The following is a 25,922-nucleotide window of genomic DNA, read 5'->3' as shown; positions in this document are numbered from 1 at the left end:
GGTGATTTCTATGCCTCTCTCTTGTTTTGTTTTTTGTTTTTTTATTCTTATGTACACAACTTTGAAGAAAACTTTTCAAAATCACATTAGCAACTGCTTTATAACAGCCGTTATGCCCTTGAACAGGCTCTTTGTGATTATTTTTATGTTTGGGCTTGGCTGCACCTCATACATAGCCGCATCATTGTACATAATGACAGTAAAGAATGCCTTTTCATGTACATCTTTTATTGCAATAAAAGTTCACCACTTCTCAAGGACATGTGGAGGATCAGGCACCATCCCCAATGTATCCACTCTCAGGAAAAAGTAGTGCATAAAAACAGAAACCCAGCATAGGAAATTATCTGCATATATATAGCACTATGGTTTCTGTAAGCTCATTCAGTAACAGCACCTTTACATGCCGGCCCTTCAATCAAGGCCATGGCTGGTTTGCATCTAAACCTGTGGTCAACCATTTGGGATTGGCCAGCATCTTTCAGGACCAAGTGACTGAGTGTTTTGCTGCATGGCCAAGAAGCCTGGAACAGCATCTGTCCAGTCAAGTGCACACTCCTGTTTCCAATTCACCGACCACCAGCCAGTCTTCAAATGACACCTTTGAGTCAATGCAGGTGGACAGGGTCCGAAACTCCCACCCGCCAAGTGCCAATTGCTGGTAACATTTGTCTTTGGCAGATAAATCAATAAGGGTCACCTGCCACTCTGGCCAGTCACTTATTGAAAAAATAGCATTTGAATGCCTCAGTTGTATACAGTGTTTGGTCTTTGTCTGTTCACAAACTTTGTCCCTGCTGACCACCATACACTCTCTCTGACCGTGAGCCAATCAAATCAAAGCAAAACAATGGCTCTGCATCACACAGGCTCCTGATTCGCTGCCTGTTTCCCTGGTTCTACAGCTTCTAAACTTCTGTTTCTCCGCTGCCTCGATGGTTAATTACCCTAAGCTTAGTTGAAACATGTACAATTTGCTGATAAATAAGGCAACATTAAACTGGCAGAATTTGGAGAGACATTCTCCTCAAGAGAAAGGAACGTATTGGGTCTAGTTGCCTGCCAACTTCTAACTAACCAAATCCAATCCAATAAACATCTTATGATAAATACTTAGAGGAGATAAAACATAACTCACTGGGAGCCATGAGGAAGATAAAGAGGTTTGTATGATGAAAATTGTATGTTTTTAGATCAGCAGGAAAAAGCTGCTTTAAGTGACTCTGCTCATTGGCCACACAATTGCTAAAGACCCCCCACCCCCCCCCACCCCCCCACCCCCCACCCCCCCCCCCACCCCCACCCCCCACCCCCACACACACACACACCCCACCTACTTTCTGCTTTTAGTGTCTTGAGGTCACAGGTTTACAAATCACTTTTGCACCAACTGCTCCACAATTAAAGCAGAAGTGAGAGCGTAAAGATTCGCCATATGTGACGTGCAAGATGGCAGCTGAGAGGCAACGGCAGATCGAGAAATTGTAATGATGGAGTTTTCTTCAAAATCAAAAAATATATTCAAGAAAAAAGATAAATTTGAGCTAGTATCATATAACAAGTTTGCAGCTACTATTCCATTCATTCAAATATTGACTTGTACATTTGTAACTCTTTTCTATGATTTCAAACACGGGGGTGTGAATATTTTCTGAGTGTAAATTCCAACATGTGCGTTGTCAGCTGGAGCCCAGGCCTCAACACAGTCTCATCAAATTTCATGAAATGAGCAGGAACTCTGAGCAAACATGAATTATGTGAACATTGTATTCCTCCACTATGAATGTGTCAATACCACAAATTGAATTATGTTAGCCAACGGTTAAGTTTAGGCAAGTAAAACTACTGTGGTTAAGGTTAGGGTAATGTTTTGGTCATGGTAATAAATAAAAATGTAAATAAAGAATGAAAACTTCACAATAGAAAACTTCTTCACGAGTTCATGACCTGGGTCGTCGGAGTTGAAGGGAAATGTTGACGCCCCTTCACCGACACCCTACTTTCCGCCGCACTGTTTTGATGTTGCACTCCTGCCTGGTTCTGTGTCTCCGTCTCGTATTCCTTCCTAGTGGGAAAACATGTTTCTCTCACTTTTCATGCACGGAGCACGTATTTGTATTTTAAGACACCGTGCTCATTTCATTAAATTTTGGGACAGCGGGCTCTTGAAGACGATGTGGAGGAAGTTGAATATTATTAACCAATTGGCTTTCCTTTCCTTTCATGTGGAGAACCCAAATAAACAGTCAAGCCAAGTTCTTGCGACATCTCCTTATTTGTAATTCTCTCTCTTTCTTTCAAATCTCCCAGCTTCATTACAAGAGAGGCAAAAAGAGGAAGATCTAAACTAAATATAGTTTTTTTTAGTGTCACACTGTATTTCCCTCAAGACTATAATGTAATCACTACAAATTTATATCCATGGCCACTTTGAAGGTTTTCATGTAATATTATTTTATTTGAAATAAGTAAATAAGTAAATTGGTTAGTCCTCAGTGGACTTGTTAGATTGCATGTAAAGACCGAATAACAACCTCTATTTAGGGCTAAAATATAAACAAAATGAGAAGGAAAAAAATCCCTGCAGACAGGAATATTGCAGTTTAAAATAACCACTCCCTGCATCTAAAACACACTTTCTCTCCCTACTACCCCTGTTATAGTATTCCTAATATTAATATTCCTAATAAAAATATATAATAATCTGTTGACTTTCAAAAACTTTCCTCACTAATTTACCATTTTAGGAGCTTAGGGGAAGTCTGGGGATTTCCAAACAAATGTAAAATATCTTAAATATGAAATAAAATGCGTTTCTCTCTTACTTGAAACCATGGTAGGTGTGTCAAACTCTGATTTCCCCAGATAGCTTACCTGTTCAACCAGGAGAACTAAATCAGCAGGTTGTTATAAACGCCTGTAGACACAGAAGCCCTGAAACACGACCGAGATCCACAGCAACATTTAAGTGGAGGGGTAGGGGGAAGCTGTGAAATTATCAGTCTTTAAAATGTGTAATAAAACAAACCAATAAAAATGTCCTTATCAATTTTGTTCTTTAGCCATTTTTTTTTATTTTTCAAGTCCATGTTAACAGTATATGTTCCTAAAGTTTCCATCAGATCCAAAATGTACCTCAACGTTGAGGTCAAAAGGGGAAAGTTCCCAGATTTAACAACACTTTACTGTATTCTGTGTTAATTACCCTGTGCCTATCTTGTTGTACATTCAATCCAGTGTCAGAAAATGGCAGAATGTGCATGTGTGTGTATGTGCATCAGTAGCCAGGCCATCTCTTCTACTGTTGTCTGTACTGTATTGGAGCCCCTGTGGCTGTTTGGCTCATTCTCACCTGTTTCCCATCACAGCGTATTGGTGAGTTTATTGTGTTTCGTCAACCTAAATACCCCCAGATTTACTTCTCATTCACTTCAGATGAAACCGGCTTAGACTCCAGCTGCTAATGGCAACAAGCTGTTGAACTTCTGTAGCAGGAGCCAAAAGGACAAGCACATTCCCCTTACTGTGGGTTTTTTTCCTGTCTAATTACAATATGCCAATTGTTACAGTGCATGATATTACCATGGTTAAAATACACACAACTGAGTACAAGCACACAACGATTTTCATGCTTAAACACAATGAAGCTGTTGTTGTAATACTGGGATCATGCACTTTTATGAGAACTCAACCCATTCAGCTGCTATCAACCAAAAGATAACTGATTCTTAATGCACTGTAATGCAAATTCAAAGCTCTAGAGCTGACAGCAACGTTGAGTAAATGAACTCTGTGCCAGTTAATTTTAAAAGTAGTGCTGCAAAAATGCCTATGTGTAATCCAGATTGTTTTCTCCCTCCTTTGTGAGCCTGCTTGTGTTTGGTGCTGGGACGGTTTCAAGCTGAGAGGGTCAGTCTCTCTGTAACGTCCGCCAATCCCGGAGAGCCTCTGCCTCTGACTCATTTCCTGTACGCCTCTATCGCTCCATCCTCTGTTGCTCCGCCTCTCAAATGGAACTTTCCACTATATTCACTGCTAGCAAGCACCTTTCTCCAGATAACACACAGAGAGCCCGAATGAGGTGTATGAGAGAAAATAGAGAAAAAAGACAGATAGACAGACAGACAGGCAAGCCTACAAGCAGAGAATATGTGGGTGAAGGATAAAAAGATACAGAACAAAGTGCATTTATTAGATTTGAGAATGAAGGCCTATTTCAACACACAGAGATAGAGAGAAAAAGCCAGAGAGCAACCAATGTGCCTTTTTATTTCTCCTGCTATGGGCCTCCCCTTCCTCTGCCGGCCTGCATTTAAAAAGGGCGAGTGGTATGACAAATTGTCCTGGAGTGCCAAGCCACGTGTTCCCCCCGTTCCATCCCTTTACTCCCTTGTTGTCTCCATATCCCCCTGTCTGTCCTTCCCTATCCCCTTGCCCCCTCTCTCCCCATCCCTGGCTATGTGTTATGAATTCATCTGCAGATAAAGCAGATCTATCATTCTGTCATGGAGGCAGGGAAGGGAGGCAGACTGTGGAATGCCCTGGCATCGAGAGCGGGGAGGGGGGCTGAGCGCGGCGCTATGCTTCCTCGCACATTCTCTGCTGCGCTTGCTCTTGCCCTCTCTGGCTCAGTCTGCCTGTCTGTTTCCATGATCCATGCGATGCCCCAGCAGGTCCCCTTATCCATTCCTGTCTTACCCGTGGCTATACCAAACCAAACCAACCCATCCTCGCTCCAACCAAGCAGCCCGTAACTGTAATAACACAGCGCCCGGCTCCACAAGAAATCCCCCAGTTATAAACCAAGTGCAGCTTTGGCTTGGACTGGCTTGACTGACTTCCAGCCCTGGGCTCCAGTTACACCGAATAACACCCTGCCTTGCCAATCAGATAGGAGACAAATTACAGGACATGTGCACAACACGGTAGACCAAACTCTGAAATGACTCTCATTACCTGCTCTACATCACTGTGCCCACCTGAGCCAAAACGCCCCGATAAACTTAACCAATATTGTTCTATCCAGCGCAGTTCCAGCATCTGGGACGACGAGAAAGCGGGACAAAGCACCGTGGCTCCATACTTTGCCCAGCTCAGTGGTCTGAAATGGTTATCTGTGTTTATGTGACTGTGAGTGGTAGCACATGTACATGCATATGTATGTGTGTACTTGTGTTTATGTACTATGTGTATCGTGTGTGTGCGTGTGTAACGCTTGCGGCTCCTTTGAGGTCTTGCTTGGCTCCCAGCCATGACACACGCTGCCACAGCTGACCCTTCACACACTATCTCACTGTTGTTGGGAAAATAACAGTGTGACCAGATGTCTTGGTATATGGGTGTTCACAACTGTTTACTGCGTGTGCCGCTATGTTTACGATTGATGGGATAATATGTGCGGTGTGTGCACCATTTGAATGTCTTTTTATTATGATTCCATTCTCTTCTCCCTTTTTTTGACAGAGCTTTATTTGAAGAGTTTCATTCCAAAATGAGATATCCACCATTAAGAAAAAAATGACACCTACCCTGACAAAAAGACTGCTGACATCAAACTCACTCTGAATTATTATTGTAGTTATTACCTAAACTAAACTCAAGCACTTTGCTTACAAAATATTGACACTTTAGACGCTATATTCAGTTGTGCTTTTGAAATATTGGGCAATGAACATCAGGCAACCTTTTCTTCCCAAAATGGATATATAGCATTTTGCAATGAAACCCTTGATTTATTTTTACTTTCTTCGCCACTTCCCAACCTACTCCTCCATTCTATTTTTCTCTCTCTTTCTATCTTCTCTCCTATTTGATTTTTTCTTTCCCCCGTCTCTGGGAGAGAGAAGCTGCATAGTGGGAGTGTGTTGTCTCAGTGCCAGGGCAGAAATAGACAGTAAATTACAGAGCCTTCTGAGAACACCCTACTGTGCTGCATGACCTCAAAATAACACACATACACATACACACACTCGCAGACTCACGCACAAACATGAAATACACAATGTGCTACCCTACTCCTATATTTCCCACTCAGCCTGTTGATGTGACACTCACACACAAACTCTTGCGATGTGCCAACCAACAGTCCTCCTCTAAAGTTATGTACCAGCGAGGGAAACTCTGAGTCTGATTCACAGCTGTTAATGCAATTAATGCCTCCTCTCTTCTTACCAAGGCTTGCACGCACGCACACACACACACACACACTCACACACACACACAGACACAGACACAGACACAGACACACACAGTTATTTATATAGATATGTATTTATCCCCTTGCCGAGGTTTAACCCTGTGGCTACTCTTAAGAAGCAGTACCTCTCTCTCTCCAGCAAAATCACCGCTGTTTCCTTACATTTAGATCCAGAGCTTTACAACTTACTACAGGCCTCTTCTGGGCCGCTCTCCAAGAGGAAGGCCTAATCTTCCCCAGTAACCCACAGTCTTTCCCTTTTCCTGATCTCTTCTGCATCAAAGTGTGAATCATCGGCTACAGCTTTTCGCGAAGTACGAGTCCCGGCGTTCCTAAATCCCTGCTAAAATCAAAACCTCATACTCAGAAAATGCTACTCAACAGCTCAAAACCACAAAGCAAGAACAAAGGGCGGCGATTAATAAAAAATCGGCAGCTTTTGGTCATCCTCACCTTGAGTGAGTCAAAACAAGCGATGACTCTTCCATTTTCCACTTGACAGCTCTTGGCAGGATGGGCGAACTTGCACTCGCTGTCCGGCCGCGAGCACGTTCCTCTCTGGAATTCCCGGCAAACCTCCAGCGTCAGCCACTTTGTGTCCCGGATTGGTGTCACATTCACCGCCATTTTGAACCAGGCAGGAGCGGTCGATTGGGAGTAATAGATATCCAGCAAATACAAATATGCTTGTGGCTCGGTGTGTTTCTAATGGCACTGGGAAAAATGAGAATGGAGAGGGAAATGACATGGGAGAAAGCCAGCCTTGAGAGGTTTTGTCTCCAAGGTCTGTTGCTGAGTTGGAGCCTGTGAGGCCTGGGAGTCGCCTACCACCTACAGCCCATCCTAAGAGTCTGTCTGTGGCTCTAATAAGAATCCTTCACAGCCTGTCACCCAGGGCCGGGGCTGGTGACAGCCACAGAGTTTGCTTTGTAATCTCTCTCTCTCTCTCTCTCTCTCTCTCTCTCTCTCTCTCTCTCTCTCTCTCATACACACACGCACACGCACTCACTCTATCTCCTCTCTCCTCAGCTGAACTGTCAGATGAGACGGATGGCAAAACACATTATCGATCGGGTTGGCCCATGATGAAGGGATGCGGGGCTGGAGGAAAGGAGGAAAGGAAGGAGGAGGAAGAGGAAGAGAAGAAGGAGGCGGAAGAGGAGGAGGAGGAGGAGGAGGAGGAGGAGGAGGAGGAGGAGGGGACGGCAAAAGGACAATCTCCTCCCGCCCACGGAAGGCAATAAAAGCTGTCTGTCCTCGGTATCAGGCTCTGTCTAGAGAGGACGGGGGAGTGGTTGACTTCCGGGGGGGAGGGCTGGGTGGCATGGATGGAGAGAGGCTCGGCTGGCAGACGGGGCAGGAGACGGAGGGAGGGAGGGAGGGAGGGAGGTGTCGGCGGTGTGGAGACGGGCTCAGCGGACAGGCTTGGCAGCCCTGGCAGTCCTGGGGCTCCCGGTGTGGCTGGCACCTCCAGCAGACATGGACAGGCACAGAGGCAGAGGCTGCTTCAGTGGAGCCAAACAGCCACAGGGGTCAGCGAAAGAAGGCACTTCTCTCTGTGGAGCAGGAGGGAAGAGTGTCAGTGGAGCAGAGCTGAACACACACTCACACACACACACACACACATACACACAGTCAAACACACACACACACGCACGCACTCAGACAACAGCGAGGTTACACGTTCACTCACACAGATTCATACACACAGCTTCATTCATACATGTTTCCCATTCATTCTCTCGCACACCCGCTCCCACAGTAGCCCTCACAGAGGCTGCCAGGCTCTCAACTGGAAAATCAAATCAAACACCATATCGCTAACAGTAAAGCTCACGCAGTCAGGCATAGACGATTTGTTTAAAAAGGAGACAGTGAAGACAAGAGAGAACGAGAGAGGGACAGAGAGAGAGCCAGAATGACGGAAGAGAGAATTGTGTGTGTGTGTGTGTGTGTGTGTGTGTGTGTGTGTGTGTGTGTGTGTGTGTGTGTGTGTGTGTTGCGTGTGGCACTTGCAGCTACTCCCAAGCCCTCTCCAAAAGAGAGAGTGACCTGGGAAACAACCAATCAGCTGGCTAGATGGTTGCAGCACTGTTCTGGGCATGAGGCCAGGTGAGAAGAGAGAGATAAGGACTAGATGAGGTCACTCTATCACAGAGAGAGAGAGAGAGAGAGAGAGAGAGAGAGAGAGAATGTGACATATTTTTCCACTTCAATCTTTCGTTACACTTTCCCTCATGCTGTTAAATCCACTCAACCAAACACTCTGACCCCTATGCTCATATCTGGACATCGGAAATACAGACTGCACCCCAAAACTCCTACAGCTACTACGCTTACACTAAGTGCCCTCGTATCTACATCCCACATACGGTTACATCATTGCTAGGCGCCCCACACTCTTAACATATAACGTGTTTGCTGATGAATACGCTATCATGAAGCATTGATGTGATCTATAGATGAGCCAGTAATGCAGATAAAAGTTTATGAGTAACTTCAAAAGGATTTAACCCCTAGCGTCTCCCTGCTAAGTATGCCGGCTGAGGCGAGTGTAACTTCCATTAAAGGAAACATCCACCCTAAAACACTTAAACACTGTTAAAAAAAAAAAAAAACAGCTCTTGGCCATGTGCCTTGCATTTCTGGGCCCATTTTGTCATTTAGTGATGTATTGTTCCTACTACCGCAGAAAACTGGCCAAACATAGACGACACGACGTCACGTTGAGATATTTGCAGTGCAGCTACAACGGCGTTTAATAGCTGAAAATTGTTCAACTCTCTCTAAATGTCACCAGTAAATGAAAACAGCCCCTCACAACTAAAAAGCAAGGGCTTCTTCCTGGACTCACCATTTTGCACCAATGTTCAATAATCAGGGAGATATCTGTGGTAGAAGAGGCAAAGTAGTGGCAATAGACCAGAATGCAATGCGGCCACATTAGAGTAAGGCGTGTTGTTTTTCTAGACTGAAATTGTACTAGCTTGTTACTATGCTATTGCTAGTACTATCGTTATTGCTGTCTGAATGCAACAAGTTCAAGCACATTCTCTGGGGATTGCAGAAAGGCCTTCTGGGAAATGTAGGAATTCACTAACTGAAGTAGTAGTAGACGAGGCAGGCTGAGGGAAAGTGGATATACCAAAAATGTAATTTACAATACTTTATCATAAAATAACTCCTGGAACACACTGAGCATCACAGATTGATGATATTTCATAGTGTAGGAGTATCTGAGGGTGGAATTTTCCTTTAAGCTTGATCTCCAAGCACTATGAAATACCACTGTACATGGCACAGACACGGGAGAAACCACGAAACAGGTGGTTGGAAAAGGAATGGAGTGAGAAAAAACAGGGGAAAGTGAGAAGGGTAGGAAGGAAAGAAGGAGGTAAAAATATGCCGTTGTTCAAACATTGATTGTTTATGTGTCACATTCTCTTCTCCTATTTGGGCCAGTCACATCTGTGGTGAACTACTTTTTCAGCCCAAATCTGGTATTTTGAGCAGTGTGTGTGTGTGTGTGTGTGTGTGTGTGTGTGTGTGTGTGTGTACATGCGTACAGGAGCAAGGGGCCAGTGCAGCCGCTGTATCTGGCAGGCAGATTGTGGTATTGGAGGGAGAATACAGAGAGGGCCACCATTACCACTGCATTAAATATGGAGCGGCAAAATTAGTCTTCTCCTCCATCGCCAACTCCTCCTCGCTTTTTGACCTCTCCTCCCTCACTCTGTCTCTCTCTGTCTTTCTCTCTGTCTTTTGTACTGTTGAAACTGCTCTTTAAGGAAGGCCTAATTCTGCTTTTCATTTCCTTTGACTCAGAAGGGCAAAGAAAAGAGTCAAATCCTCAGCAATGGGTTTTGTGTTTTCCTTAAGACAAGGCTCTGCTTGCACACCTTCATCTGCATTCACACACACACACACACACACACGCACACAGTCTTAGGTATAGACCCCTGAAGAAGAAGTGAGGACCGGCCAAAATGACCTTCCTTCGCAAAAATGTCCAGACTCTGAAGGTTTAAAACTGGTTGTCACGAGGATGGAAGTACAAGAACACACACACACACACACACACTGCCCAAAATACCAGCTTTGGGCCGAAAAGTACTTCACCACAGTCGTGCCTTTGCCTGTCAGAGACCATTAGTCTGAGCAGAAAGGGGTTGGGGGAGCAGGGAGAAGACCCAATAAGTACCCAGTAGCACTGGAAACTCCGACATGCTACAACATGAAAGGGAACTCGCTCCATTTACAATAACTGTGCACGAACAGAAAGGAAGCAAACAGTTTGAGAATGTACACAAACTAATTATATTATGCAAATTTAAACTTATCCTAAAGGCCTACAGGCAATATGATATTGGTTTTCTCAATGGACTTATATTCTCAATGGATTGTTACGCAGCGCTTGTATGATACACCACTGGAAACAGCTGTGACAAAATGAATAGCCTTGAGCTTTGACATCAGATAAGGTAGATTCAATTAGATGGGGCTCCACCTACATGTATTTGCAGCGCCGCCATCACACCGACATGCAAAGAGCTCTCTCATGCCAAAAGCTTGAGCTAAATTCCTATCTAGCCAGTATAACACATTTATCACTCTGGAGTACGGACCTCAGCCTAAACTGGGAGTGAGTGAGACTCATTAGACGAGGCTCACGTCAAAACAGGGGACTGAAACGGCGAGGTAAAAATGTGAGAAATGACTGTGGCGTTGAGGAAATATATAAATAAAGGAGTCATCAATAAGCATCTTAGCATGTGTGAATAATGCATGTGGCCATTTCCCGTAGCCAGAGGCAGGAGATATTATTAAACCATCAGATCAGCTAGCCAAGGTAATGACTGTGGGTTGGAAAGGAGAGAGAGGTGGAGAAGGCTGGGGATATTACGCACCCCCTCCATCCCCAACCCCTAATACACACACACACACACACACACACTTCATTGAAAGTATATCGAGGGCTTGGATCCAAAGGGGCATAAGTGCGTTATAGTAGATTTTACAGGAGAGCCAAAACTAATTTTGATCAAACTTGGATCAGCTGTCGTTACCACATACTAAGCACAATATTTTAACTTTATCAGATTGAGCATTACTATAAAAACAATACTGCTACAGTTTAAGTTGAATTATATGTGTTAACTTTTTTAAAAATGGCAAAAGAGTGAAATACACCTTTTTGGCACAAACATTGTCCCAATACAGCCATGCAGAATATGGGCGTATGTAAGTAAACAATTGTAAAACATATTCATTTTAATACAAATCTAGCAATTACACTTCAATCAACACTGAAATATAAAACAAGATCAGAATGAATCAAGGCCTTTAAAATTGTGGGCTACATGGAACATATCAAATTGATTGATATATTTTTTCTGTTAAAACCTTTTAATAAACCTTTTAATAAACCTCTATAGACATAAGAAACTACTTTTGATTCTAAACTACTACTTTTTTTTTTCTTTTGCTAGTATAATACATTTTTGTATGTGTCCCAGGACACATCACTTATTGACGTGTCCTGGGACACATTCAAAGACCTGTAAAACTCCTCATAACACTGAGGGATAACTTCAGCTACCAGCAGTCTTACTATCAGAGCTCATCTTGACCAGTTCACACTTCTAACATTATAAAATAATATTTTGAATCTATAGGCCTAAGTATTTCATGGGAATATTAACATATTTACATTGATCTAATATTGACCTAGAATATTAATTAGGATATGAATAGGATACTAAAAATGATGTGATCATGCTGCCATGCTAGCATTACTTACGTCAGCATGCATTTTGAGCTGACCTAAGTGCTGTTAGAATCCTCTACCCACAATGCTTGTTCAGTGTCAAAAGTGGGGTTTTGCTTGGTGTCAAAAGGGCATAAGTGCAGTTACGCCCTTTTGGCAGCAAACAAAACCCTACTTTTACTGTTACGGCTTTCAGTTTTTGTTTAATTAAAACTTATGGGTCATGATTTCAGTTGTGTCCTTTTGGCACTGAAAAGATCTCACTGAGACCTTTCAATTGATATATAATACTCATATTCGCCCAAAATCGCACTTTGGCTCCAAGCCCTCGATATGACGACTACTAATGCTTAACACAATAAAATCTTAGCCAAACATTTTTTCTCACTCATGACCAGCTTGTCGAAGTTGTTGACACACAGGCCGCACAGAGCACAGAGTGCGATGCTTCGTCACCAGGGTTTATGTATCTCCTCGTTTAAAGAAAGCCATCTGATCCTGTGCTAATCTGCCTGCTAAAACGGTGCCAGTCCTTTGGCCAAACTCTGTGATCATTTTATACCTATGAAAACTCTCCAGGAAAAACACACAGACTTAGCCTACCGTGACACCACCGCTGCTGAATTACTGCCTATCAAGACCTGGTTACACACGCTCTTATAGTGTGTTCTGAGCTGCAATAGCTTCATAATAATATTGGCATACATGGACATGCTTGTTAAATTATGGAGTTTACAGTTAAAACTGGATTACATTCATCATTAATAATATCGATGAAATAATAATGATTGTACATTATGAACCGGCACCACGTTTTTGCTTGATGTAGATGTGCATCGTGACATTAATGTGCCATGTTCAGTGCAAGCCACATGGAAATGTAGTTTCTTTTATAGAAAGGCCTCTCCACAGTTAACACAAGCCACACTCAGCCGTACATCTGAGAGCAATACAGAGAGAGAGAGAGAGAAAGAGAGAGAGAGAATGAGGAAAAAATGGAGTGAACAGGAGCCAGAGTTGGAAGCCATTTATTCACCTTGAATGACTTCCACAGCAGGGGAAAATGAGGGAAGGTGAAAGAGAGGGAGTAAGAAAGCGTGTTCCTCCGTGCTAGGTTCCCTATGGCTGACCTTTGAAACTCAAACACAACAAAGAGAGAGAGAGAGAGAGAGGGAGAGAGAGAGAGAGAGAGAGAGAGGGAGAGAGAGTAATAATCTACCCTTGTCGGAAAGTGAGAGGAAACAATTTGCTTCAAAAACAGCATAGCCCAATCGTCGAGAGAGAGACACGCTACAAACTCTGATCTGCTAATCTGAAAAAGCGCTCGGACTCGCTGTCCAACAATCATAGGCTGCTGTTTGTTTAGGCTGCAAGCTGACTTTTGAGACATTCCTTAACTATCCCAAATTCCAGTCGAGGACTCAGAATCACAAACTCTGCTCTCCATTAGCATGCTGGGAAATGTAGTTGATTATAACACAGGGCTTAAATTGAGATTAAATGGCATTACGCAGCAAGGTGATGCAATAGGTCAAATGTCAGTGGTATAGATGGTGCGCCACCAGAAAAGCGAGAGAGAGAGAGAGAGAGAGAGAGAGAGAGAGAGAGAGAGAGAGAGAGAGAGCGGGAGCTTGAGGGAGGGAGGAAGATCGAGGGAGGAATGGAGGGAGGAGAAAGCCAGTAATGCGAGAGGTTAAAGGGCGCTGACTGCAGCAGCAAAGAGCAGATGCTAGAAGCTTCGTATTACACCGCATCACCGGGTGGTCAGGATATCATCTATATACAACCTAAGCTGCCCTTTATACTGATAGGGAGTGTCGGGAAGAAGGGGGGGGTGGGGGGGGGGGGGTGGTGGAGTGAGAGACAAGCTGAGTAAAGGAGACCAGAGGTGGTGACAGGGGAAGGAAAGAGGCTAGAGGAAGAGTGATGGGAAGCGAACAGCAGCAATTAGTTAAAACTTGCGAGAGACAGAGTCTGTGGTCTGGGAGGAGGGAGGAAAAGCCAGGGATGAAAACTGCGAGGTATGAAAGAAGATATAGGAGGGAGGTGGAATCAGAGGGGGAGAAGCAGAGAGGACAGGAGAGAGAGTGGGAGAGATTGTTGTTCCATTTCAAAGCTCCACTGGCACACCAATGTGATTCCATCTTGACACCTCTCATCTCTCTTCATTCATCTTTCTCTGATCCCCTCCTGTTTTCCTTTTCTTTTTCTATTTCTCCTCCCTGGCATGCTTCACTCTTTTCCCCTTTATTTCTCTCCCCCCCCCGAAATCTTTTCTCTTCTTAGAAATCTCCTCTCCTTCTGGTAAGTTGCACTCTGAGTATCATGTGACAAAAACAAGTTTGTGAATGTGGCTCGTCTTTTAATAGTAGCTGTCCTCATTTTATTTTCCCACTATCTCAGCCCCCTCCATCTCTCCCTCTCTCTCCCCCCCCCCCCCCTTCATTCCTTGTTCACACAACACCTTATGCTGCAGTACCACGGTAATGTGCTGCAAGGTCATCATCGCCACGGCAACTAGAGAAATCTTGTTCAAAGCAAGGACGACTTGGTTAATGGTGTCAGGTCCAGCCTGATGTCATAGCGGTTTGCGGGAAATCATAGGAAAAGGCAGGGCACCGAGTTTTCAAATGTCCTCTGTGAGAATCTGAACAGCGTCGCTTGTTAGACCTTCAGTTAGCCAGGCTGGAGCGGTTAGCTGAGGCTCTACAATAGCTACAGACAATGCTGGTGACTCCAAATGTTTTAAGTTACAGCCTCATGCTGGGAGAGTTGCAATAAAATATGAAACAACTAGCAAAGTTATTTTCTATAAACCAAATTTGAAGCTATGACCCTGAATGAATCGTAACACTCCCCTCAACCAATTAGCCTGACCCTGTTGAAAGAACAGTGAAATAAGTCTTATAAGTATAAATCGCAGTGGGGGAGACTTCTGGGGAATTATTGGGCATACTGTAGCTTTTTGTAAGCATTCAGCTAAACCACATGTCACTTTTCATAGGCGTCCCACTAGTACGATAATCAAAACCAAGGTTTCTGGATTATTGGGCCTAGACAAAACTGGCAAGACGAATAACCTCAGTTGACAACAATGCAGAAGTAGACTTGAGAAACCGTTAGCGTTAGTCACATGACTATGGATGATGGGTGCTGGATGAGGTTCTCGTTTCACTTCAGCCAGTAAAGTGCAAGTGAAGAGAAGTTCAGATGTTGGATTTGGTTTCATAAAGCTACTTCTATATCCGAGTCACACAGTGTAAACTTTCTTCTCTCCGCACATGAACTGATTAAGAAACAGTGAGTGATGGACATCTCTAGAACACTAATGAGCTGAAACACTTTGCTCAAGGGGACAGCAGTATTCATGGGGCTCGGGCTTGAACCCCATCAGACAAAACGCACGGTTCCACCCTGATAAGTGCTGTAGCTTGAGATCCAAATCAACAAGCTTTCAGTGAGTGTTGGTCATTCTGAAATGGTCCTCCATTAAGCTGATGTTTCCACAGAATGTACAGTCAGGGTAATGTTAGACTTCACTCCATTCCATATCTTGTTCCACAGATACACACACACACACACACACACACACACACACACACACACACACACACACACCAGCATTAGTATTGACCACAAACCATGAGACAGCAGATCTGCATCATCTACAGAGGATACACCACTATACTGATGAATGGAAGGTCAGTCGGTACATTGATATTCAGGACACAGGCATATGAGTAATATGTATGCATATGCACAACATCAACTCTCTCTCTCTCTCTCTCTCTCACATACACACACACACACACACACACACACACACACACACACACACACTCTCTGAGCCCCTCCTTCTTCAGCTGTAAGACAAACAGAGGGGAGGGGAGACGGCGCGAGGGCAGTCAAGTGGCACGTGTGCAAGCTGTCGTCTGCACTGTGATATCAGCGCAAGTGTTTAAACAGCCTGACATGCACAGAGAGAGGAGAGAGAGAGAGAGAGGGAGAGAGAGAGAGAGAGACAGTAGATACCCACATGAACAGAGATGTGTAATGATGTATTTGAGTGCCTGCGTATTGGTTTATTTGTATCTGTGTGTCTGTGTGTGTACGTTAGGGGTAACTGCATGTACTGTGCATATATGTATATACATGTTTTCTTCTATACACACGCATATTTATGTGCGCTGCAGGCTTTCTCCTGCTGCCATATACCACTGCAGTGGGCAGTGTGGCTACCTGGCTGTGGCACTGCCAGTGTGGTGTAATGCAGCGGCAGCGATGGTGTCAGTGAGTTCATGGACATATACTAACCCACTGCCAGACCAGTCTCCTCCTCTCAGGAATAGCAATGGAGGTGTGTGTACGTGTATGTGTGTGTGGGAGGGTAGAGAGAGAAAGATTGGAAAGCAGGGAGAATGAGAGAGACAGAGAGAGAGAGAGAGGCAGGGAGACAGACAGAGGCAGGGAGACAGGGAGAGAGACAGACAGAGAAACACAGTGAATGACAGAGAGGAGACAGTTCAGGGGAAGAGATACAGATGTGAGGGAAATAGGTGGAAGGGAGGCAGACAGAGGCCAGTGAATAACTAGCCTGCCCACTTTGAAAATGCTCCCTGGTGTAAATTTACTACCTCCGCATGTGGCATTTCAAGCACCGGGCCTTTATCAGACATGAAAAAGACAGACAGACACACACACACACACACACACACACACAAACACCTACACACAGACTCTCTCTCTCTTTTTTTTCTCCACACACAGACATAAACAGACCTAGACAGACACCTAGACAGAAAAACAGGCAGACAGACAGGTGAGCGGGGATGGTAAAGGACAAAAAAAAGAGAAAGGCAGACTGAAAGACAGATGGGCAGGCAGACAGACAGACAGGCAGACAGAGGGGAGGTGGAGACATGGCCAGAGAAAGAGGGGCTCAGGCAGAAAGACAGAGTGGAGGTATTCAGCCTGTAACGAGATGGAAATAGAGAGCGAGGGAGAGGTTTCAAACAGAATCGCCAGCATGCATAGACACAGAGGGGTACGTACAGCAAGACAGGAATAATTTATGGCAAATGGAAAATCCTCGAAAGGAGGCGGTTCAATAACAGCAAGATGATCGAATAGAAGTCTTCAAACGAAGCTGAACAGCTGTAGCTGTAATGATTATGCAGCTGAATAGTTAAGATGATCAATACTAATAATGATTTTGGCCTTTCTCTGAGTTTTTTTTGAATTTCGCAGCTTTAGACGGTATTTTGGATCAAATCAGGAAATACCACAGGAGTGGACGTTTCCCAAAAGAAAATGATGATCATTTTTTCCAGATCACAGTCACACACGCGTGATGAGTAGAATCCCTGACTTGTCATCGGAGCAGCATTTGGCCAAACAGAGGATAATCTGTACTCTTCAGCTGTCTATGACCAGTGATTTGGTTTGACACCTTAATCTGTGGAAATCACAGAGGGCTCCTCCGTGGAGCCAACTGTATTTACTATAGATTACATCTTCCACTAGTGTGCATTAGTCCAGTGACAGCTTTGCAGACTGCAGGGAAAACAGCGATCACACACCATTGACTGACTCACTGTGATTTTGCCACTCGCCAGCCACCCTGTAATAAAAGGCCTCGCAGGACTCCCCCGAACATTTGTCTGACTGTCTGTCTGTCTATCTGTCAGTTACACGCTCTGCATTGAAGATCTCTATTTCCAAAGTCTCCTCCCATCACACTGTCTTCCCATCATCTCAATTAGAACCCCCCCTCCCTCTTTTCTCTTGATAATTGAATAATGTAAGTCAAGGTAACGGCTCCTGTCATTATATACACAAACACACACACACACACACACACACACACACACACACGCACGCACTACTCATCTGCATTCCACAGACGGCCCTGTGCCTGCTGAGGACAGCAGGGAGATGACATCACTTCTAAAGGACAGATCAGTTGAGGGATGGGGAGGGAAGAAGGGAAGAGAAGGTGGGGGAGGAGGAGAGAAGAGGACAAATTCACAGAAAACAGAAAAACGTTTCTCATTTTTGTAATAAACACATACTGGCATTCTCTCTCTCTCTCTCTCTCTCTCTCTCTCTTTCCTTCTCTCCCTCTCTCTCTCACACACACACACACACAGTTGTTTCGTTAGAGAGTTGGTCTTGTGTGCCGAAATCCAGTATGTATCTGAGAGGTTCTGTGCTCTAGCTGTTCTATACTCTAATGACCTTGTAGATCTGCCTGCTCTGATCTGCAGAAAACGCTTTTTCAACCCACTGAGTGCCGGCTACACAGAGAGAGAAACAGAGAGACAGAGAGAGAGAGAGAAACAGAGAGAACAGGAAAGAAAGAGACAGAAAGAGAAGGGAAAGGAAGAAGGAAAGGGAAGGAAGGAAGGAAGGAAGGAAGGATGGATGGAAGGGAGAAAGGAAGGTAGGATGGAGGACTGAGGCACTGACACTGTTAAAAGATAGGTAGAGGTAGAGGTGTTGCCAAAATGGGTGAGAGGAGAGAACGCTCTGGAACAAACTGTGGATAGATAACATGGTGTCTATGGCAGCATCAGTTTGGTAAATCAGGATATCACACATCACAGTCCAATTAAACAATCACTTTTGTCATATAGAATAACTGTGCCAACAAGAATAAGCGTACAAGTTTACCACACACACACAAACTATACTGAGAAGCAATGTTAATTCACTTTGATCAGCTATTTCAAATTTTGTTGAAACTAACAGTAATTAATTTCTGTTTTAGCATTTCTTCAGTGTGTGAATTTCAGTTACAATTCATTCTGTGTGTGTGTGTGTGTGTGTGTGTGTGTGTGCGCGCCTGTGTGTCAGACTGGTGCAGACGGCATGGGTAACGCGGGAGTTTAATCATTTCCTGAGGGCAGCTCTAGTGTAAACACCAGGAGTCCTGTCATTATACAGAGGAGTGTATGTGCGAATGTGTGTGTGTGTGTGTGCACATGTTCACGTAGATGTGTTTGTTCCAGAGTGTGCGTGTTTGTGTGTTCATTCATTCATCCATAAATATGAGTGTGTATTTAGTTATAGTGTTAACAGTAGGAGTCAGACAACAGGGGTGTCAGCGAAATCCAACAAAACGCACGACAGCATGTGAGAAAGAGACAGACACAGAGTAGTCTGCCAGAGAAGAGATGTGTGTCAAATGTGTGTGTGTGTGTGTGCGTGCGCATGTATGTGTGTGTGCGTTAACTACTCTGCGGAACATTAAACACTAACGGTACCCACTCTTTTGTCTGCTCGGCCCTTTTCCACATTAAAACTGTCCCGCCTCAAACAACAACACATTAGCAGCAAGGCACAGTGGCCATCTGCATATGTACGAACACACACACACACACACACACACACACGCACACACACATAAAGACGCACGCAACACACAAAACACACAGACAAGCACATACAGAAATCAACACATCACGCTTATGCCCAGATGGTGTATAAAAATTCAAAAAGCGTTATGGCAGAACAAAGGAGAATCTGTAAGAGGGAACAACTCAGTCTACTGTCTAAACAAAAACAAAGTCACACGTAGACACACACACACACTCACGCACACACCTACACACACACACACACACACACACACGCCCATGCACACACACACACACACACGCACGATCAACAGCAAAGACTTACTGTATCTCTGCAAGGACTCATCTGACTGCTGCTGAGCGGAGAATGGAAAGTGAAAACCTCATGCTTGCTTCGCGGCACTCCTCTCTTTCACTCCCTCCGTCACTGCCCCCTCCTCCCTCCTTTTTCCTTCTCGTTCTCCCTCCCCTGCCTCTTTCCCTTCCTCCTCCTCCTTCTCCTTCTATTCCTCCTCCTCCTCCTCCCTCCCTGTCCTTCACTCCCTCGCTCTTTCTCCCTCCCTCTCTCTCTCTCTCTCTCTCTCTCTCTCTCTCTCTCTCTCTTGGCAGAGCCCTACTGTACTCGGATACACCGCTCTCCATATAAGGCAGCACGGCTAAACATGTCACACATAATTTATCCACAGCAGGCTGCGAGTTCACCTTTCACAGCTCGCGCTTGGACCGTATGCAAAAGAGGGAGGGAACGAGGGAGGGAGGAGAGGAGAGGGAGAGGGAGAGGAAGAGGGAGGAAGGGCAAGTCAGGGGAACTTAACTCAGACAAACTTCTGCTGTCAACAGACACGTTCCCACATTTTCACACTGTGTGTGTGTGTGTGTGTGTGTGTGTGTGTGTGTGTGTGTGTGTGTATGTTAACAAATGCTGACAATCAGACCGTGAAAATGCTACCAGAGACCAAATGCAATTCACCTGTACTGTTCCAACACCCCCCCCCCTCTCTTTCTCCTTCACCCTCTGTCTCTCCCTCTCTCTCTATCCACCATCTGTATCTGCAGGCAGTAAATCTCATACAGATGCTGTTTGTGAGACCTGTCCACCTGCGTTCCCACCTCCACCCCCCCCCCCCCCCCCACCCGTTCTCTCTCTCTCTCTCTCTCCCTTTGCTTGCCTCATCCCACCTTCATGAAACAGCGTGCAAAAGCGAGAGAGGGAAAACAAAGAAAACTAAGAGTTAAAAGCAGAGTGAGTAAGAAAGAGAGAGAGGAGGAGGAGGAGGAGTACCAGAGGAGTAAAACAATTTATTCTCTGATTGAAACAGGGGTGACGCAGCGAGCGAGGAGTGCAAGAGGGGTGAGATAAAAATAATACGTCAACAAATACGACGCCGTCCGGGAACGCTGTCTGGTTGCAGCGGTGAGAATCAACGCGATCCCCTCTGATGATGTGTCAGCTTCGCCCAATCGATGGCTTTAAAAATACATGCCTATTGACCTCTCCTCTACCTCCTCTACCTGTTTTTTTTTTTTCCCCCAACACACTGCCTTTACATCACAACCAAAACAGAGGAATCCACAGAGCAGCAGGGATTGCGAGGAAGGGAAAGTGAAAGAAAAAGCAGAGGAACTAGAGAGAGAGAGAGATTGAGAATAATAATAGCTGCACTTGAGTAGCGGTGCTAGCCAGTAGCTATCTCCTCCCACCTCCACAGCTTCAGTCCACTCACAGGACAGCAAGAGTCACAGCTCTGTTGCCATGGTGTCTAACTCCATCAAACAGTACGTCAGGTGTGTGTGTGTGTGTGTGTGTGTGTGTGTGTGTGCATGCATGTATGTGTCAGGTGGGTGTTACCAAGTGACTCAGAACCGCACCGCTGACTTGTGGCAGCAATATATCAGGGTGTTAGGAATGTATCAGTATATTGGTTCATATTTGTGAGTGGGTGTGCGTGTGTGTGTGTGTGTGTGTGTGTGTGTGTGTATGTCTATGGGAAAGGTGTTGATTGAGCAGCGGTCTGCAGCCTACCCTCTAAAGCTCCTATGATGGATCTCTGTGCCGCTCTAAGTGTGAATGTTTAGCTTAAGCTTCTATAAATATTTATCATTCGTTCACAGAGCCAAAGCAATACACTACAGACGCTGGTAATATGGAATTTCGATTTTAGAGTCGGCAAGTCACTGTCCTGTGCCCAAAAAAGGCCCTGCGGCCCTCTTCGGGATTAGGTGGAAACGGTAGAAGGTTGAGGGACGCTGATGGTCTTCACGTTGTGTTGGGATTGTCTTGTTTCATAAAGATGCACTCGATAGCGCAATTTTCTGCAAAAAGATGTGTGTATGTGTGTGTGCGATGCTTTATTGATCCCTGTAGGAAAAGTTTCTTTTCACTTGCCTCCCTCCAGGGAGGTCAGAGCACAGAGGTTCAGCTACAGAGCAGCGTTGATCTCGTATGGATTTGATGTCTTGCTCATGGACACTTGAGCAGGTCAAATGCTCTCCCACATGGGGCATTTCCACTTAGCGATGTTCCTCTAGTCTAAATGTTAGCAACGCACGCAGAGAACACAGGGATGGAGAAAGAAGGGATAGAGAATGGTTTTGGACAGGCAGATGCAATAGAGTTCACCGCACACTAACGCTGCTGCCTGCTGCTCCAGTGATGACCGTAGAGAGGAAGGAATGAAAAGGCATTCTGAGCCGCTGCTTTCTAATACAAGCCAGAGTCCTCGGTTCTCTGCCCGCCTCGCGGCCCGGCTCGTCCTGATGATATCAAAACGAGGCCGCGGAACCATGACCATGTGTCGCTTGTGTTCCAGATCATTAAAGACAGGAATGAGAAAACAAGAAAAAGACAGGACAGAAAGAGCAGGAGTTAAATTTGGAGAAGGAGATCTGACTCCATATATCAACTTTGATCCGTGCGGCTGAGCAGAGCCAAGGGCTGGACCGACAGCAAAGAATATCTACAGGAGAACCTCATAGATCTTACCAAATGGAAAATCCAGCAGGCCGAGCCAGCGCGTGTCTGAGAGGCTTTCTTGTCATAACAGGTCTCTTTGTCGAGTATCTAAGGTCAAATCGTTACATGGATCGTCTTCAGGCAGTAGCAACGACAGCCACTTCAATCTGTTAAAACCCCATAGCCTCGCATAGCCTCTGTGTGTTTCTCCTTAGTAGGAACTGTTCTGTGTACTAGCGGTGACACATTCTGGGGCCCAAGATGTGACCTCACCACACAACAGTGGAAAATATGGCAGTGTGTAGACACAGAGCTTTATAACAGACCAGCAGTGGAATAACTGACTGACCATTGTTCAGGAAACCTCCTAAACTCTCAAACTCACCACTGAAATATCTAGGATGGGCATTATTCTATTATTTATTATATTATTTATTCCCATGAGCTCTGTGATCTACGAGAGCCTGCATTACAAACCAAGGAACCACTTTTTTTTCCTACTTTTTAACTTTTTAACCAAAGTACACACCCATACATCCTCCTCCTCTTTCTTCCTATATCTCTCTGCTCCATCTTGAGCCCCCTAAAACACATACACACACACACACACGCTAACACACACACACTAACACACACATTCACTCTTATCAGGCAGCTTTGAGTCTCCAGAACACCAACACTGAATTATTACTGAGCACAGGCAGAGATATAGATGCTACTGTCAGTCCTTTTAAATAGGTCTCTGGTGGATAACTCTATCAGGCAACAACACAGATAGTGAAAGGGGGCCCTTAATGAAAGGATTCATAATGAAAAAGAAGAGCCTCTCCATTTTGAGTTGGTTTTGACAGATGGATTTCTGCAGGGAAGAGTTGATAGAAGCGGTGCTCTGTCAATGCTGAATGGAGACAACTGAATATGCAAAAGATTTTTTGTTTGATCTGCATTATTGCTTCTTTGCATTTCATTCCCCGAGCCGCAAAGCTCTTTGCATAGTCCGTTACAGTGTTCAGCACAAACAGCTTCCCAAGTCCTCCTAATACACACTGTCAAAAGGTGCAAGATACTCCAGTAAAACAGCTAGATTTTATTAGGGTGATTGTGGTGATAATATGCGTGATGATATAAGGGTGATTGTGTGATAATATAACTTAATTTGTGAGAAATCTTATTTTTTTAGGGATTAATATGTATGATTGATGATGTTTAAATGATGTCCATTTGGAATAAAAAAAAATAATAATTTGCTGTTTGTTCCTTGCTCATCAAGTTTCACTTGCTTGTTTCAGCTGCCATGTTGTGTACTCGAACTCGAAGCCCTCACTTTTTACCCTCTCCACATGACAGAGCAGCAATATGATGGTGTCCCAGGGCGGAGAACCTAAATTCCCCATTTGAGTCCTAAAAAAGTTTAAGAGCCCCTGCCCTAAGCTGTTGCAATCATGCTTGCCAGGCTGTCTGCATCTCTGGTGCAATAGATATGGTCACAAGGCTCAGTGGCCGTTAAACCACAAAATGACCTGTAATGGAGGAGCCATACTTACACTACTGTCGCTTGCCACAAAATGTGGCTACCGCAACAGGCTTCAAAAATAGGCTTAGTTTGTTTTAAGAATATGTAGTGTTGTGGAGCCTGCTATATTTGAATCTGGAAAGAAAGAAATGAGTGTAATCCCAAAATACCTCACCTAGTTTGAAAAAAAAAAAAGATTGTTGACATGTAAGTTATTATTTAATTAGGGACATTTGCTTGCATTTTAGATGATGTATTAGTTGCACTTTTAATAAAGGTATATTAAGCAAAATCATGTAACATCATTCCTAACTGTATATTTTGGAATGAAATCTTTAGAATTGTACTTTTGGACTTTACTGTCCAGTTCTTATAACTGTTTTTATTATTTTTCCTTTTTTTAAATAATTCAGTAACATAAATACATTTTAAATGAAGATCTAACCAGCCTTGAGAAAAACAAAGTAAATGCTGTGCAATTTCATGACACCAATAATAATTTCCTAAAAGTTACACATCAACGCCCCCACATTGTGTTTGACTACATGCAAAACCTTCACAGCATATTCAAATCATTCATGGTTACTTCTGTATGCTGGGAGAGGCAAAAACTGTACAAAAAACAAATTTGCTCATGGACTAACAAGGATGCAAACTAACACATGCAAAACAGCTATTACAAATCTCCTCTGCAAAATATATCCTTGTTTTTGAAAAATCCCAAACTCATGTATTTCCATGTAAAACAAATATGGCAGCAATCACTAGCAACAGGCAGGGAAGTTGTCGGCATCATAACATGTCAAATATTAATGACACCCTGTCGTTGTACAGAGGAGCTCTCCCCTCTGCTGTTCTCAGAGGGAGTAACAGACAGAAAAACAGAGGCATGGAGCATCACAGAAACCCAGCAGCCGTCCAGACAGAAAGAGAAAGGCTTCCTTACCTGCTTGTTTGTCTGTGTCTCTCTTGCACTCGGTCTGGCTGTATGAGTGTGTGTGTGCTCACACACAATCCCTCCGAACAGGAACTGATGAATCTGCACGACTTCAGCCCTGCACCGTGCAGTGCATTATGGGGTTTCGGTCTCTCTCTCTCTCCCTCTCTCTCTCTCTCTCTTGCTCTGTGTCTCTCTCCCTTTCTCTCTCTGTTGGCACAGTGTTAGAGGGGGATGTCCTCTCCTGTCTGGAGAGAGGAGGGTGTACACACGCACTGTGTCCACACACACACACACATACACACACACAATGCAGAAGAAGCCTCGTGATGACGACCGCCGCGGCTCGGGTTGCCGTGGCAACAGCCTCCCTCTCTCCCTCCACCTCTCCCTCCTCTTGCTCTTCAGGCTCTCTCAGTGCATTGTGTTTAAACAGTGAAATAGAGTGGAACAAAAAAACATTTTACAAACTGCATTCACTCCACTTGCCTCGACTTCTCCAATTTAATGTTCACTTTGAGCCTGAGCTAACAGGCGACACAGAAATGAGGAGAGACTCCTCCTGGAGTCACGTGAGCTCTAACTGTTGCTTCTGCCTTCAGAGATAAAGAAAGGGAGGTGTGTGGCGAGAGAGACAGAGAGAGAGTATGTGTGTGTATTTGCGTACATGTGTTTGTGTGTATTCATATGCGCGTGTGTGTGTGTGTGTGTGTGTGTGTCTGTGTGTGCGCGTGCTCATGGGTTGATGTTGTGGCCCATGCTGGTTCCTGGAAGCAGACTATAGTTCCTCTCTGTGGTTTCTTTCCTCCTCTCCACCGCTACTGCTAGTGTGCTGAGGCCTGCAGCCCTTTGATAACGCCCATTTACTAACAAGGGAACTACAGACAGACTGACCAACCAACCAACTGAATGGCTCACAGACATGCACGCAGACAGACAGACAGAAACACACTGTACCTCTGCCGTAATTATTTCAATTTTCATAGTTATTCACCTTTCTAGAGGTTAGTGTTGGTGTTATTTAGTGGGGTGAGACAGAATGATAATAAAGAACCCACTGAGTCATCGAGAGAGAGAGAGAGAGAGAGAGAGAGAGAGAGAGAGAGGGAGACAGAGAGAGACAGAGGGATGAGACGGAAAGGTAGGGAGGAAAAGAGAAAGGCAGGAGACAGAGAGAGATAGAGGGAAGAAGAGAGAG

At 44.6% G+C, this 25,922-nt stretch overlaps 1 protein-coding gene across 5 annotated transcripts in view; it reads right to left on the bottom strand.

Moving 5' to 3' along the window:
- Nucleotides 1–24,801, bottom strand: part of LOC139933732 (muscleblind-like protein 1) — a 60,279-nt gene extending 35,478 nt beyond the window's left edge. For 4 of the 5 annotated variants that reach the window (XM_071927922.2, XM_078284306.1, XM_071927923.2 and 1 more), the window contains exons 1-2: nt 19,647–19,766; nt 6,650–7,752 (exon numbers count right to left, since the gene is read on the bottom strand). In XM_071927922.2, the coding sequence (XP_071784023.1) occupies nt 6,650–6,823 (174 nt within the window). In that variant the 5' untranslated portion in view covers nt 6,824–7,752; nt 19,647–19,766. Of the gene's footprint in view, nt 1–6,649; nt 7,753–19,646; nt 19,767–24,733 lie in introns of those variants that run through there. The other variant, XM_078284304.1, reaches the window with a different exon arrangement.
- Nucleotides 24,802–25,922: the final 1,121 nt, after the last annotated feature.

The sequence above is a fragment of the Centroberyx gerrardi genome, chromosome 6 (assembly GCF_048128805.1).
Source record: "Centroberyx gerrardi isolate f3 chromosome 6, fCenGer3.hap1.cur.20231027, whole genome shotgun sequence".
Taxonomy (NCBI): domain Eukaryota; kingdom Metazoa; phylum Chordata; class Actinopteri; order Beryciformes; family Berycidae; genus Centroberyx; species Centroberyx gerrardi.
The sequence above is the reverse complement of the archived record's forward strand: the minus strand, read 5'-3'. Positions and strand labels throughout refer to the sequence as shown.